Raw genomic sequence first — 15733 nt, 5'->3', positions numbered from 1 at the left:
CTCTTTTAGAGTGACCATCTGGGTTTTTGGTCACCACCCTGACTAAGGCCCTTCTTCCTGATCGCTCAGTTTGGTCGGGCGGCCAGCTCTAGGAAAAGTCCTGCTGGTTCCAAACTTCTTGCATTTACGGATGATGGAGGCCACTGTGCTCATTGGGACCTTCAATGCTGCAGAAAGTTTTCTGTACTCTTGTTTGTAGAATTAATGAAAATAATAAATTTAATTCCATTCCATTTAATTCCATTTTGGAATAAGGCTGTAACATAACAAAATGTGGAAAAAGTGAACGCTGTGAATACTTTCCGGATGCACTGTACAAAGCATTCCTTTGGACTGGAGGAAACCGGAGTACCCGGATGAGACAAAGGCGAACTCCGGGCACACAGGGCGGAAGCGGGATTCAAACCCCCAACCCTAGAGGTGCGAGGCAAACGTGCTAACCACTAAGCCCCCCTTATTTATTACATGTTAAATGCAAATTAAATCAATATATAGCAGTTGTTTTTAGACAATCGATTTCATCCCGGAATTGGAAATTAAATTAATGGTAATTTCCTCCTTTTAAACTTTTTTTGAGGTAACTTTATTGTGATTGAGATACATGTAAAAGAGAAACATGTGTCAGTTAATAAGCCTATTGTTTTCAGAGCTACATAGAGTAAAGAATATCAGAATTTCAAAAGGTGAATTGTTTTCATAAGTTGTTACACACATACTAATGCAGGAACACTGACGTGATTTTAGTACATTTAAGACTATAAGAAAATAATTGTGGGGAAAATGCATCTATTGCTTTGATCCTTTCTGAAATAGCTTCCAAAGTAGCTTTTATATATATATATATATATATATATATATATATATATATATATATATATATATATAATGTGTATATATAATATATATATATATTAGGGATGTCACGAGAACCAATACTTCGGTACCATGTCGTTACCAACATTCTTAAAACGTGACTTGTACTTGTTTTTCTGCATTTTCGTTGGTACCGATTGTAACGGAGGTACCGTTGTTGCAGTTCTTCCGGACCTGAAGGGGGCAGCAAATACGCACAAGTGTTATAGTCGATCCACAAGTGGTGAAGAACAAGAGGAATGCCTACAAGCACATGGGAAAAACTACAGAAGATTAGCTTAGCTTTAAGTTTAGCTCCGCCCCGACTCGTTGAGAGGAAAGCTAGTATCAGTTTCCGGTGTGTAACCGATGCTATCGTTCATTTCAAACAAAGCACCTGAAAGACGATCCTATATTATGTTTGTTTGATGAAGCTGGCATTGTGGCCGTGAAACCAGCTAACGTTATGCTGCATGTAATGTTTGCGATAGCCAGATCCTTGTTAACGATGCTAACGCATTGCAGTGTTATAAACTACCTCCGAATGGGCCACCATGCATCGCATTTCAGCCCGTGTCCTGTCAGCTAAATGTAGCCTAATGTCACTAATAATTATTCACATGTTCATGCTTTTAATAAATCTTTTTGGTCTGCCACCATATCAGTGAATTTAAACTAATGCATTCAGAGTATAAGGTGTGTGTCTGTGTGCATGCGTGTGTGTGTGTGTGCGCGCGCACAGGAGTGCACGTCCACTCATTATCAGACAGTGTTTGATAACTAAAATACCCCCTCCTCTACCCCCCCCCCCCCCTCTTTTTTTGCCAGTATCAGCCAGAGGAGGATGTCCTCGAGGAGAGCTTTTTTATTTTATTTTTCTTATTTTATACCACACTGTGGTATCGATTTTGTATCGAGTATCGTGTACTTCTGGTGGTATCGGTACCGACTACTAGATTTTTGGTATCGTGACATCCCTTATATATAATATATATGAGAGAGAGAGAGAGAGAGAGAGATATCTCTAATCTAAAATGGGACCTTGGAAGGCATCCATTACAGACTCATGACTGTTTTTAAGATGGTGTCTGAGGGATCGGAGATCATGTGCACGTCACCCTTCACTGTCATTGCACATTACTACTTTTCATAAGTGTTGTTTGTTTATTTTACTGACACTGGATAATGGAATGTCTTACCTAAGCATTGATACAGAACTAGCAGCAGCTACTTTTCTGGTACTGAACACACCTAGCCAGCAAGTTTCCCACATAAACAAGCTGAAGTTCTACAAGTACAAACACAAAAGCAGCTACAAGACAAGAAATTTAATTACATTTGTAACCTTTCTCCTTAGCCAGAGCAGTAGTTTTGTCTGCTATGTTTGAAACTTTCAGGGGTCTGACCAAGAATATGGGATCGACACGATGGACACTTGAATGCTGTCCTGCGATTCTGGCCAAAATAAAGGTTCACAGACAACAACAAAAAATCTAGCTCTAACCAGCTACCTTTTTCTCTCAGTTGTTAACGCAAAATATCACTCATTGGTTCATTAAGATGATATTCCTAATAACATAAAATTACATTCATTTGTACATTTTTTTAAAGCCAGAATTTGTGTTGTTATGCTTATGGTTATCAAAGGCTAGCACTTTTTACTGCAGAAAACATATTCTATCAATTCTTCGAAATTTTGGAGATATACATCCTGACAAACCATTGTTTTTAATTTAGCAGTCTTTTTTATATCGGAATGTCTGTAATAGACCAATCTTTTGTATGTAACAAATTCTGAAATGTCAGCATTTAAAAAAATATATAGATATTGAGAGTCACAGGAACAATGTACTATTGTTGCTTTTTGACTGGGTTCCTGCAGCATATGATGTAATATCAAGTTTAGTAGCCACTAATTTTGACTAATGGGGTTGAGTTGAAAGGCCCAGAGTAATCTTCACCTTCACTGGCTGATCAGGTTGCCAAGTTTTCCTAAACTTAGTATAAAAAGTTTCTCACCGATGGCGTGACTTCTCTGACATTTTGTAAACTTTTTATGCACAACTGACTGATCCTGAGCTCCACCAAGACTAGGTTTGTTTTGCTATCTAGGTCAAGCTTCTGACCTCTCAGTTTCCTCGCTGACGAGTCCAGGCACGTGGAAGTATTGCAGGGCTGTTCATGAACTGCTCACAAATAAAAGGTGCTTCTTGTAATAAGAAAATTCCTAGCTATAGAGAAACCCTGGTGCACGCATCTGATCTCAAGTTCACCAGCATCACATGACTTGTATGATAACATCAGAAAAATACACAGCAAAAGTCATTTTACAAAGTATGTATCAGTATTTTTTAGTAGCGTTTTGTATTTCAGATAGGTTCCGATACAGACGTCCTGTCCTGGTGTCCTTCCTTAACCCGTTTCTTGCCTTGACAGTTCGGGTGGAGGTGTGCACACATAAAAATACAGGTAGATTAAATAAATTCTTACCCCGAAGCCATCACATCTTGTTTGACATTCATAGCGGAACAATTGAGGGTTGATGGTTCAGGAACAGGTGTGATTACTGTCATCCATTCAGAGCTCAGCTCGCACATACAATATCACTGCTTAGTCTCACTTCACCACTTTTGTTTACAGAAAGAAAGCAATAATAACATGCAGGAATGAAAAACACGAAGTGTCTGGGTTGGGGTTCTCCGAATCCGGAGTTTGTTTTGACTCGTGTTACAAGTTTGACAGGAGGGTGTAAAAGAACAGTATGCATATCTTTAGAAATGTGTGTTCATGTATGTGTGTGTGTGAGAGAGAGAGGGAGGGGGGACCATTTAGTTGGCCCTCATGAAGAAAAAAGCACTGTGTGTGAGGACCAAATGATAATTTGTGATTTGGGTACATTTGGTCAGTCCTCATAAAGAAAAATAATGGTGTGTGTGTGTGTGTGTGTGATGACCAAAAGTCCCTATAATAATAGGACATTATGGCTTATTGGGGACAGTTGGTTGGTCCTCATTAAGAAAAAAAAGTGTGTGTTTGCGACAGAGAGAGATAGAGGACCAAATGTACTCATAAGAGGAATGTATGATAATTTAGCGTATTGGGGACATTTTGTTGGTCCTCATAAAGAAAAAAGAGGTGTGTGTGTTTGTGTGTGTTTATAGGGTGTTTTTGGCCAAAGGGAATTACCTCCATCCGGAATGGTTATACAATCAGAGGTGTGGCTCGCTGACAGTCAGATGTGTTACAGAGAGACAGAGACAGTAGGAGTGTGGAGTGTAGTATTAACCCTGACCTCACCATCCGGCTCTAGATGGGCTGCAGGATCTTCATAACTGAGAGTGAAATGCTTACTGCATTTTCCAGATTAAAATAAAAAAAAAGAAAACTTTTTATTCTTAAAATACTAAAGCCTTACATCAAAACAATATATTCTCTTTCTAAGACCTAGGAATGAATGACAGGTCATCTGGTATGGGACATTAACTATTATGGTCGGACTGCTGGGGGAAAAAAAGATAAACGCATGGCAATATGTTCTGATTGTTCTTTGGACACACTATTTGGTGTGTTGTTTTTTCTTGTTTAACCCCTGCTTACTTAGCGTCTTTTAAAGACACACAGATTAATTATCGTGCAGGTGTTTTCGTACTGTATTCCTGTTCCTAATTTATTGAAAAAATCAGTAGCCTATAAATCATTCATAAAATGTTTCGTGTACAACCGCAATTCCAAAAAAGTTGGGATAGTATGGAAAATGCTAATAAAAACAAAGAGGAGTGATTTGTAAATGTACTTTGATTTGTATTTAAACAAAAAAAACATATAAAGACAAGGTATTTGATGTTTTACCTGATGAACTGCATAGTTTTTTGATGGTAAACATTTATTTTGAAATTGATGCATGTAACATGTTCCAAAAAAGTTGGGACAGGGGCACTTTAGGACTAATAGCGATGTGACAAGTTGAAATAAGAAGGTGATGTGAAACAGGTGAGGCAATCATCTAATCATAACATATAAGGAGCCTCCAAAAAAGGCCTAGTCCTTCAAGAGCAAGGACTGGTCGAGGCTCGCCAATCTGCCAACAGATGCATCAGCGAATAATCCAACACTTTGAGAGCAACGTTCCCCAAAGACAATTCGGTAGGATTTTGGGCATTGCACCTTCTACAGTGCACAATATAATTAAAAGATTCAAGGAATCCGGTCAAATCTCGGTGCGTAAAGGGCAAGGCCGAAAACCACTTCTGAATGTGCGTGATCTCCGATTCCTCAGACATCACTGACTTAAAAACCTGTAATGGATATCCTGACATGGGCTCTGGAATACTTTGGTAAACCTTTGTTAGGCAACACCATTCGCCGCTGCATCCACAGATGCAAGTTAAGGCCGCCGACTTCTCTGGGCTCTGCCTCATCTGAGATGGACAGTAGCACAGTGGAATTGTGTTTTGTGGTCTGACGAGTCAAAATTTCAAATAGTTTTTGGACAAAACGTCCAAACCATCCAAGTTATTATCAGTGTCGGGTCCAAAAGCCAGTGTCTGTCGTGGTATGGGGGTGTGTCAGTGACCATGGCATGGGTAACTTGCACATCTGTGAGGGCACCATTAATGCAGAATAATATGTTCTCATTTTGGAGCAACATATGCTGCCATCTAGAGCAGGACAACGCCAAACCACATTCTGCCCGGATTACAAGTGCATGGTTGCGTAAGCAGATTGCGGGTGCTAGCATGGCCTGCCTGCAGTCCTGACCTGTCTCCGATTGAGAATGTGTGGCGCATTATGAAGTGCAGAATAATGCAATGAAGGCCCTGTACTTTGCGCAGCTAAAGAAATAGTGGACGAATAGGGGAAATTCCGCTTCCTAAACTTAACCAGCTGGTGTCTTCACTCGGCGCCCAAATGCTTAATAAGTGTTATTAAAAGAAAAGGTGGAGTTACACAGTGGTTAACAGTTGACTCCCAAATTTTTTGGAGTGTGTTGCAGTCATAACTTTTCCATACTGTCCATAACTTTTTTTCCATACTGTCCCACCTTTTTTGGAATTAGGGTTGTAATTGTAACATTAACATTTTGGCATTATAAATGAGAAATAATAATGAAGGAATGATCAATTAAAGCTAAAAACAGTCGTTCCCTCACAAGCTTCTCTTCGCTCCCTTATCAATTTAATTTGCGTCTTGTCACAATGCCAACAAACCCACAAAGTCCTCCATCCTAAAGAATTTCCAGTGTCTGAAAACGTGAAGTTAGAGCTTCACTCCCGACTGTTACAATGTTCTGACCTTGGAGACTCCTTCACCATGTCAACAATTACTCAAATATGTTCAGTAGTTTGTGTGGACCGTCCATCATACCAATTCCCTGTGTATGTTGTCACTCTAGATAGGATGAGGTATTAGATAATAATGTATTAGCATGAGCATATTAATGTGAACCTGTGATTGTGCCTTGCCGCAGAAATAACAGTAAGAGCTGCTGTTATAGAAACTAAATCAACATCTCCTGACCAGTCAGATTCGAGAACGTTCAACAGTGCTGTGGGATAAATCAATTATATTTGTCATATGATGCAAGACACTTACAAAAGCCAGTCACAGCACCTTTTTACCCCTTTTTGTTTATATTTCCATACATTCTACTTGTAATGACTTCCTGTAACCTTCCTGTTAAGTGAGTTTTCTCATTTTCATGCGTCTGACTGCATCACAAATTCAGCAACTGAGCGTCAAATGGAGAAATAAAACAGAAGACCTGGTGGGAAATATATGGGAACAATTTGGACTTTTTTCTTTATGAGGACCAACAAATGTCCCTAATAGACTAAAGAATCATGCATTCCGCTTATTATGGAGACATTTGGTCCTCTATCTCTCTGTCCCTCACTCTCTCTCTCTCTCTCTCTCTTTCTCTCTCCCACACACACAGTTTTGTCTTCATAAGGACCAACCAAATGTCCCCAATAAGCCAAATTATTATCCTATTATTATGGGGACATTTGCCCCCCCTTCTGCTCCCCTCTCTCTCTCATACACACACACATTATATATATATATATATATATCTCACACAGACACACACACAGGTTTTTCTTTATGCGGACCAAAGGTCCCCAATAAGTCAAATTATCATGTATTCCTATTATTATGGGGACATTTGGTCGACCATTCTCTCTCTCTTGTTCCGGTAGCCGTGTTGTGTACATAGTGAGCGGATGCTGTGTGCTGCTTACAGTAAAAGGGAGGCAGAAATAGATCGGGACGTGGTGTTGCATTTCAGGATTGTTATCAAGGTCAGGCGTATGTAAGCAGACCCTCTTCCTGTAAAACAGAGGAAGTGACTGTAATAGACCTGATGTCGCAACTCTAGAACAGTGCAATTTACACGTCTCCTGCTAAATTTGCTAAATCCTGATGTCTCTTAATTACTGAATTAATCTGCTTTTTTAATTTAACAATCAACTAAATGTACCTCATACTAGTGCTTCTTTTTCTGAATTTCCTTGCTTTTCTTATATAATTCTACCTGTTTATGATTTTTAATTTCTGAATTTTACCTCTTCATGAGACATTCGTTACTAATGTTCTTTAGTTAGTACCTGATTATGCTAATTAATTACGTATACATTTCTGTGTTGTGTTTTATGCAGTTAAACATATAAAACTGTGTACTGTAAAATGAAAGAAATTGGTCAGTTAACTCAAATTTGTAATGTTGTTCCTGTCTGTTGTTCTTTGTTACTGAATTTGTTACTGCTGTTTGAGACTATTTTGCCTATTCTTTTTTAAAAAACAAACATTTTTAAGCGACTTAATTTCTTAAGCTACTGAATTTACGTGTCTTCTGAATCTCATTATGTTTTTGCACCCATAAATCGATGTGAAATGGACATAGGCATGTAAAGTTTTATTAAATCAGTTAACGAAGATTCCTTAATTTCAAAGTGTACCTCCAGTTTTGTAGTTCCTAGGTTTTTCTAATCGATAATATTTTTGTAAATGCAATATAACACTACTTATAACAGTTTATTCACATGTAAATACAATTTTAATGGTTAATGACCTTTAGCCTTTTAGTAACTCAATTTCACCTGCTAATGGTTTATAATTCCAAAATTATCTTTAATTATTGAATGATTTTGTAATGGCATTTTATATGTTGTTCATACTTTTTTCAGAAGTTATATATATATATATATATATATATATATATATATATATATATATATATATATATATATATATATATATATATATATATATATATATATATATATATACACTTTTGTACCTGGTCATTGTCAGTATTTACTGAATTTTATGTCCTTGTAGTCTTTAGTTATTGAATTTATCCTGTGTGTGATTTATAGTCATTTTAATTGCTGAATTTTACCAGCTAATAGTAACTTTTTTTATTTATTTAATGTTATTACATTTTGTATGATTTTTATGTTACTGAATTTTATCCTTTAATGTTGTTTAGATACTGAATTTTAACTGTTCATTCAGTAATTGCCAAATTTGTACTGAAACATGGTCTGTAGTTACTGAGTGTCACATGTTTGTGGACTTCAGTTGCAGAATTTTATCTACTGATCATTTTTTAATTCCGGAATTATCTTTAATTATTAAATGATTTATATTGATATTTTTTTCAGAATTTTACCCTTTAAAGGTGTTTTGATGCTGAATTTTACCTGTTCAGCTTATCTTTAGTAATTGACTTTTTACCTATTAATATTTTTCATGGGCTTTAGTTACTGATTTTTTTCTTTACATTTTATCCATTCAGAGTTTCTTTTTTGTCCTCAGTACAGGATTTTACATATTAATGACCTTCAAGTTACTGAATATTACCTGTACATCTAAGGACATCTGCACTGTTAATGGTTCTATTCATATACAAGCTCCATATACTTGAGTCTTTAAATGCAAGCTTTAGCTTTTGCACCTTTAACTCAAATCAGTACTGTACAAAAGTACAACCCCAATTCCAAAAAAGTTGGGACACGGTAAAATGAAAATAAAAACAGAATGCAATGATTTGCAAATCTCATAAACCCATATGTTATTCACAGTAGAAAATCTTATATTTAAACATATACATTTTTTAAATTGAGGACATGTACCATTTGAAGAAAAAAATAAGGTAAATTTGAATTTTATGGTCGTAACACGTCTCAAAAAAGCTGGGACGGGGCAACAAAAGGTTGGAAAAGTAAGTGTCACTAAAGGAGGAACTTAAGTGTTACAGTTGGAGGAACATTTTTGCAACTAATTAGGTTAATTGGCAACAAGTCAGTAACATGATTGGGTATAAAAAGAGTATCTTAGAGAGGCAGAGTCTCTCAGAAGTAAAGATGGGATGGAATCTGGATGGAAGCGTATGTTGCTCTAAAACCTGTATATACCTTTCAGCATTGATGGTGTCTTTCCAGATGTGCAAGCTGCCTATTCCATAGGCACTAATGCACCACAATACCATCAGAGATGCAGGCTTTTGATAAAAAGCCGGATGGTTCCTCTCCTCTTTAGTTCTCTTTAGTTTAGTGGACGCAGCATCCATGGTTTCAAAAAAGAATTTAAAATTTTGATTAATCTGACCACAGAACAGTTTTCCAGTTTGCCTCAGTCCATTTTAAATAGGCTTTGGCCCAGGGAAGAAGACGACGACGTTTCTGGATCATGTTCACATATGGCTTCTTCTTTGTGTGATAGAGCTTTAACCAGCATTTGTGGATGGCACGGCGAACTGTGTTCACAGACAATGACTTCTGGAGGTGTTTCTGAGCCCATGCAGTGATTTCCATTACAGAATCATGCCTGTTTTTAATGCAGTGCTGCCTGAGGACCCGAAGATCATAGACAGGCAATATTGATTGTCACCCTTATCCCTTCTGCACAGAGATTTCTCCAGATTCTCAGAATATTTTGATGATATTATGTACTGTAGATGATGCGATATTCATAATATTCAAAATTTTACGTTGAGGAACATTATTCTGAAATTGTTTCACAAATTGTAGACGTAGTTTTTCGCAGATTGGTGAACCTCTGCCCATCTTTACTTCTGAGAGACATGTTACTGACCTGTTGCCAATTAACCTCCAGCTGTTTCTTTTTAGTAACACTTACTTTTCCAGCCTTTTGTTGACCCCGTCCCAACTTTTTTGAGACGTGTTGCGGCCATCGAATTGAAAATGACCTTATTTTTTTTCTGAAAATGGTACATTTCCTCAGTTTAAACATTTGATATGTTTTCTGTGTTCTATTGTGAAAAACATATGGGTTTATGAGATTTGCAAATCATTGCATTCTGTTTTTATTTAATTTTACACAGAGTCCCAACTGTTTTGGAATTGGGGTTGTATGAGAGTGGCACAGGTAAAGAAGTCTTCCTGTTACTGACATACTGTATATACATGCCTGCTTTATTGGTTGTTTTTCTGATGTTGATAGCAACCTGAAATGAATCCCGGAGGTCGCCCTCTGTCTCTGGCTCTGTCTTTGTCTATTTTCTCAGATTGCATGAAAACTCATATTGGTGTGTCACAAACTGAAGCCATCCTTGGACACCTTATATACACACACACACACACACACACACACACACACACACACACACACACACACACACACATACACACATAAGTAGACAATGAAAGAGAGAGAGAGGGGTATAAATCTCTCTGACTGGCAGGGCTCAATTAGACAACAGCTGCTTCAGCACGCCCAGCTAGCCTTCCTGTGAAACCTCGTAAATCACACACACACACACACACACACACACACACAAAACCTCCACAGGATCTGCATTACACAAACATTGTACAAAGATAAAGCACACACTTTTATCAAAGTGATGTCAGAGACCTGAATATTTTCTCAACATGAACATGCTGTGTGAAAAGACATCTCTCTCTCTCTCTCTCTCTCTCTCTCTCTTTCTTTCTCTCTGTTTCAACACATCCCTCAACTTCCTTCCTGTTTCGAATTGAACCTTAATACCTTTCTGTCATCTCCTTTTTTCCCCCTCTGTTCTCTCTCATTCTCTTGCTGCCTCTCTCTCTCTATTTCTCTCTCTCACTCTCCCCCTCTCTCTGCTGTATACATACTCATTACCTGAGCAGGGGAGTGGAAGTGCACTCTTTCATTTAGGGGATTTACAGTTATCTTCACAAAGCGCCTTAAAGCAGCCTCTACAGACAGGAAGGGAGAGGAGGATCGGGATGAGCGAGAGAGAAAGAGAGAGAGGGTGTGCGGGAGTGTGTTATCATATTGACTAGGCTGCCTCAGTAGCTCCTGAGAGATAATGTGTGTCCCAGCAGACAGATTGGAAGGAGCATGGCGTGTGTCCAGCTTGAAGTGGACAATCCGATAAGCATGTTCACAAGATCAGAGAGAAGATGGAAAAAAATAATAAGTCAGTTATTTATTGTGGTTGTCATGGTTACCAAGGATCAGGAGTATTGATGTACAGTTTTTGAGCGGGTGAATGTTAGACTCGTCTTGATCAGTCAAAAATGAGCATTTCCCATGGTGTGTGTGTTTGAGGGTATGGCCCCTGGTTAACCCCAGAGGGGAAGTCTATAAACGAGTTAAGGCTGTTGTAAATGTCTACACACACACACACACACACACACACATACACAAACACGAACACACAAATACACAGTTTAATTACCCATTTGCATTCATATACACAGTTACACACACATGTGCACACACACAGTTTGGGACATGGGTGCATGCAGGTGTAACGATCATAAGGTAGATAATTACCGTGTGTGTGTGTGAGAGCGAGAGATACATATATATAAATGTTGGCAGTAATAACAAGTATCTATGGTGACAGGTGTGTGTGTGTGTGTGTGTGTGTGTGTGTGTGTGTGTGTGTGATTTTCCTCCTCTCTACCTTACGTCTGCACACACCCACAGTTACTAAATTACAGTGTTTTGTATATTGGCAGACAGGTGTATGTGTGTGTGTGTGTGTGTGTGTGTGTGTGTGTGTGTGTGTGTGTGTGTGTGCGTGCATGTGTGTGTGTCTCCTCTTCACAATGCTGCTGTAAACTGACCCATCGTGCTAAAAGCAGGTCTGTTGCCGGGCGCCGGGATCAGGTTGTCCTCGGCAACAGAGAGTGACCTCGACTATCTGGCCTCTTTTAACAGGGCGGAATTTAGTTTTGGGTGTGGGCTGGGCTTTGTAAAGAGGTGGGTGGGGCTTGCAGCCAGCAGCAGTACTGCTAATTACTGTTTACTGTTCCTCTCTGTCTTTATCTCTCCTCCTTTCTTTCTTTCTTGCTATCGTTTTCTTTTGTTGTCAAGAATAACATTTCCCAAAATGTCTCGTCCTAAACACAAACACACTCGATGATGGTGTCTGTGTATGTGTCTGGCACTAGTCGTATGTTTTGGTTTCATGCTACAGAGGAAGCGGATGTGTCTCTGGATCTCTCAATGAGTCAGTTTCATCACTCACCACATTTTGTGTGTGTGTGTGTGTGTGTGTGTTGAATGGCACACCGTCCATGCCGTGCTTGTTTTGAATGAGATCTCATATCCTGTTGTTTATAATGGACAGTACCACTGCCAGAAGAGGTGTGTGTGTGTGTGTGTGTGTGTGTGTGTTTGCAAGTCCATTGCCAGGCCCAAATTTGCCAATAATGATAGGACATTGTTGATGTTCCTCAGTGTGGTAGAACTGAGGGGTTTGTTTAGCGGCTGAAGCTGAGCGTAATTACAGTGTAATTTTAGTCATTTTGAGGCTTTTCTTAGTAATTTACCAACACGTCTGAGGAAAATGTTGATGTTCCTGATGGTTTTGTCTCATTTCCACTGTCACAGAGTGTGTTTGCTTGTAGAAAATAATATCGTGATGGAAAAAAGGTTGATTTTTGTGACAATTGTATTGTTCCATTTTAGAGAATAACATCTGATGCGAAAAGAAGTCTCCAAGAACCCCAAATATTAATCACAGGATCTGCTAGAAAGTCTTGCAACTGTTGGTGTCAAAGTACTACAGTTTGCAAAGACCAGGCCTTTTGGAATAATGTGCTCTGGGCAGACGAATCAAAGATAGAGTTGCTTAGCCACAGTAACAGCAGACAAGTTTGGCGCAGACCAAAAACAGCTTTTCAGGAGAAGCACCTCATACAACTGTGAAGCACGGTGGTGGAAATGTTATGGTGTGGGGTTGCTTCACTGCCTCAGTGAAACTATGAAACTATGCTTCAACTATGAATTCTGCATCATATCAAAGAGTGCTTGAAGATAAAGTGAGGCCATCTGTCTGAAAGTTGAAGTTGAAAATAAAAGTGGGCCTTTCAACAGAATAATGATCCTAAGCACAATAGCAAATCCACCAAGGAATGGCTCAAAAAGAAGAAACGAAGGGTTATGGAATGGCCTAGTCAAAGCTTCGATTTGAATCCCATTGAAATGTTGTGGAGGAATTTGAAACGGGCAGTACATGCCAGAAACCCCTCAAACATCTTGCAGCTGAATGAATATCGCATGGAAGAGTGGTCAAACATTCCAGCAAGCCTGGTGGACAATTACGCAAAACACCTACAAGAAGTTATTTCTGCTAAAGGGGGCAATACTAACTTCTGAGGCCTAGGGTGTACTTACATTTTCCACAGAAGAATATTACATCTATTGATATTTCTGTTGAATAAATGATTGAATAAATGATTGAAAAAATAATAATAATAATAATTTTGCTTTTGTGCAAGTATATCAACTTTATTCAACTTTCTTATCACCGTTTTAAAGATGATCAAATGTTTGCTTGTCCAAATATGTCCAAAAAGCCAGCAATTTCCATGGGTGTACTTATTTTTTCATGACTGTACACACACACACACACACACACACACACACACAAATATATATAACTGAAACAAGTGAACCTGTGCAGACATCAATGATATCATCAGCTTTTCTATCAGAGAGCTATCTAAAGAAGGCCATGCTAGAAAATCTGAGAGCTTTTGGAAAAAAAGTTTTTGTGGTCTGATGAGACTAAAGCCAAAACATAATGTTTGGCATAAACCAAATACAGCCCAACACCCAGGTGACAACATTTGTTTGGTAAAGCATGGTGGTGGTAGCATCATGCTTTTCACTTTTCAGCAGGAGGAACTGGAAGTCTTGTTGCAATCACAGGCAACATGGACTGAGACAGATTTAAGCAAATAGTTGAGGAGAACCTGTTCCAGTCAACTAGACATCTGCATTTAGGGTGAAAATATACAATATGTTCCGACAGTGAGCCAAAGCACAGGGCAAAAACTACAAAGGAACGGCTTGCGTCCAGGTGAAAATCTGCAGCGTGTCCTGAAAACTGCTGTGCACCAGCGTTCTCCATCTTATTTTGGCAGAGTTGTAGCAAATTTGCATTGAGGAATGGAAGAAAATGCCAAAAATCTAAGCTGTACTTGCTGCAAGAGGACAATTCACACTGAGGGGGTGAATACTCAGTTAAGCTGTTTTTAGATTTATTTAATCAAGTGGGTAAATATTTGTTTTTATCTTTTATATTTTGTATTTCTGTTCTGTCTCCCCCTTTTCTTCCTTTGATCTTATGTGTTCACGTTATCTCTAATTTCTTTTTGGATTTTTTTTTTTTTCATTCTTTTGTTGAAATTGAATTTCTTACATTTTCTGTTTTTTATTTCTTTGTTTACTTTCATGCCATTTCTTCCTTCTTTCAGTGTCTTTTTTCATCCTTCCTTCCATCCTTAACTATGTACTGACTGACAGCTCCAGATTTCATTGCATACTTGCACACACTCAATTTTAGTATACACACACACACACACACACACACACACACACACACACACACACACACACACACACACACATTTTATAAAGTGTTTTTCTATGGATCTGGTGGTGACATTTCTAGGTTGTAGCGATACATACACACACACACACACACACACACACACACACACACACACACACACAGGTGCTGAAGTTTACAGGCCCTACCAGCTGGTCATGTAGGTCACCTCAGACATGCTGCTAAAACTGAGCAGTCCAGCTGTGTGTGTGTGTGTGTGAGAGAGAGAGAGATGTGTGTGTGTGTGTGTGTGTGTGTGTGTGTGTGTGTGTGTGTGTGTGTGTGTGTGTGTGTGTGTGTGTAACCAGTGTGTGTTTTCTTTCGGAGCAGATGGAGTGTTTTAATGAGTCCAGTCAGTTGAGCTGATGTAATACACACGCTGATGTGTGGTTTTGTGTGTGTGTGTGTGTGTGTGTGTGTGTGTGTGTGTGTAAGAAAGAGACCTGTTGCTCACATTGAGCAGCAATGATTTCCTCTTCACTTCCTGGAGTTGTTTTCATTGTGGGCCGATGCAGGACGACCTTTGACCTTTTACTGTGATATGAGGAAGAAGGTTCCGTTCATTGTATAGGCAGTCTAAACACCAAGCAACGGATCTGTCTAACTTGACTAACTGTCTCTCTGACTTTCTGTCTTTCTTTCTCTGTCTCTCTCTCAGGCTCTTATGCGTCCCGGCCGTTTAGATCGGATCGTGTACGTTCCTCTCCCCGATGCAGCAACTAGGAGAGAGATCTTCAGTCTGCAGTTTCGCAAAATGCCTGTGCATCCCAGCGTACACCTGGAGGACCTTGTGACCCGCACGGAACGCTACTCAGGAGCAGAGGTCAGAGGTCTTGAAGGCTGTGGGCGGGGCTAAAATGTTTCCGTAAATTGTACTAGTTCAGAGTTATTACTGCAGACTGATAAACACGCACAACAATGAACAGACAGATTGACACAAAGAGACAGGTGGAGGGACAGAGAGACAGATATGCGGATATGCAGAGAGTGAGACAGGTAATGGACACATGAACATAAAGACAG

The 15733-nt window shown here is 39.0% G+C and overlaps 1 protein-coding gene across 2 annotated transcripts in view; it reads left to right on the top strand.

Annotated features, from left to right (window-relative positions):
• The window catches only part of spata5 (spermatogenesis associated 5), a 102911-nt gene that overhangs the window by 68730 nt on the left and 18448 nt on the right, over window positions 1-15733 (top strand). For both annotated transcript variants that reach the window (XM_053688204.1, XM_053688199.1), the window contains exon 15: window positions 15369-15533. In XM_053688204.1, the coding sequence (XP_053544179.1) occupies window positions 15369-15533 (165 nt within the window). The remainder of the gene's footprint in view (window positions 1-15368; window positions 15534-15733) is intronic.

Source organism: Ictalurus punctatus, chromosome 2, assembly GCF_001660625.3.
Source record: "Ictalurus punctatus breed USDA103 chromosome 2, Coco_2.0, whole genome shotgun sequence".
NCBI classification, from domain to species: domain Eukaryota; kingdom Metazoa; phylum Chordata; class Actinopteri; order Siluriformes; family Ictaluridae; genus Ictalurus; species Ictalurus punctatus.
Note: the sequence above shows the minus strand (reverse complement) of the source record. Positions and strands in the feature narration are given on the sequence as shown.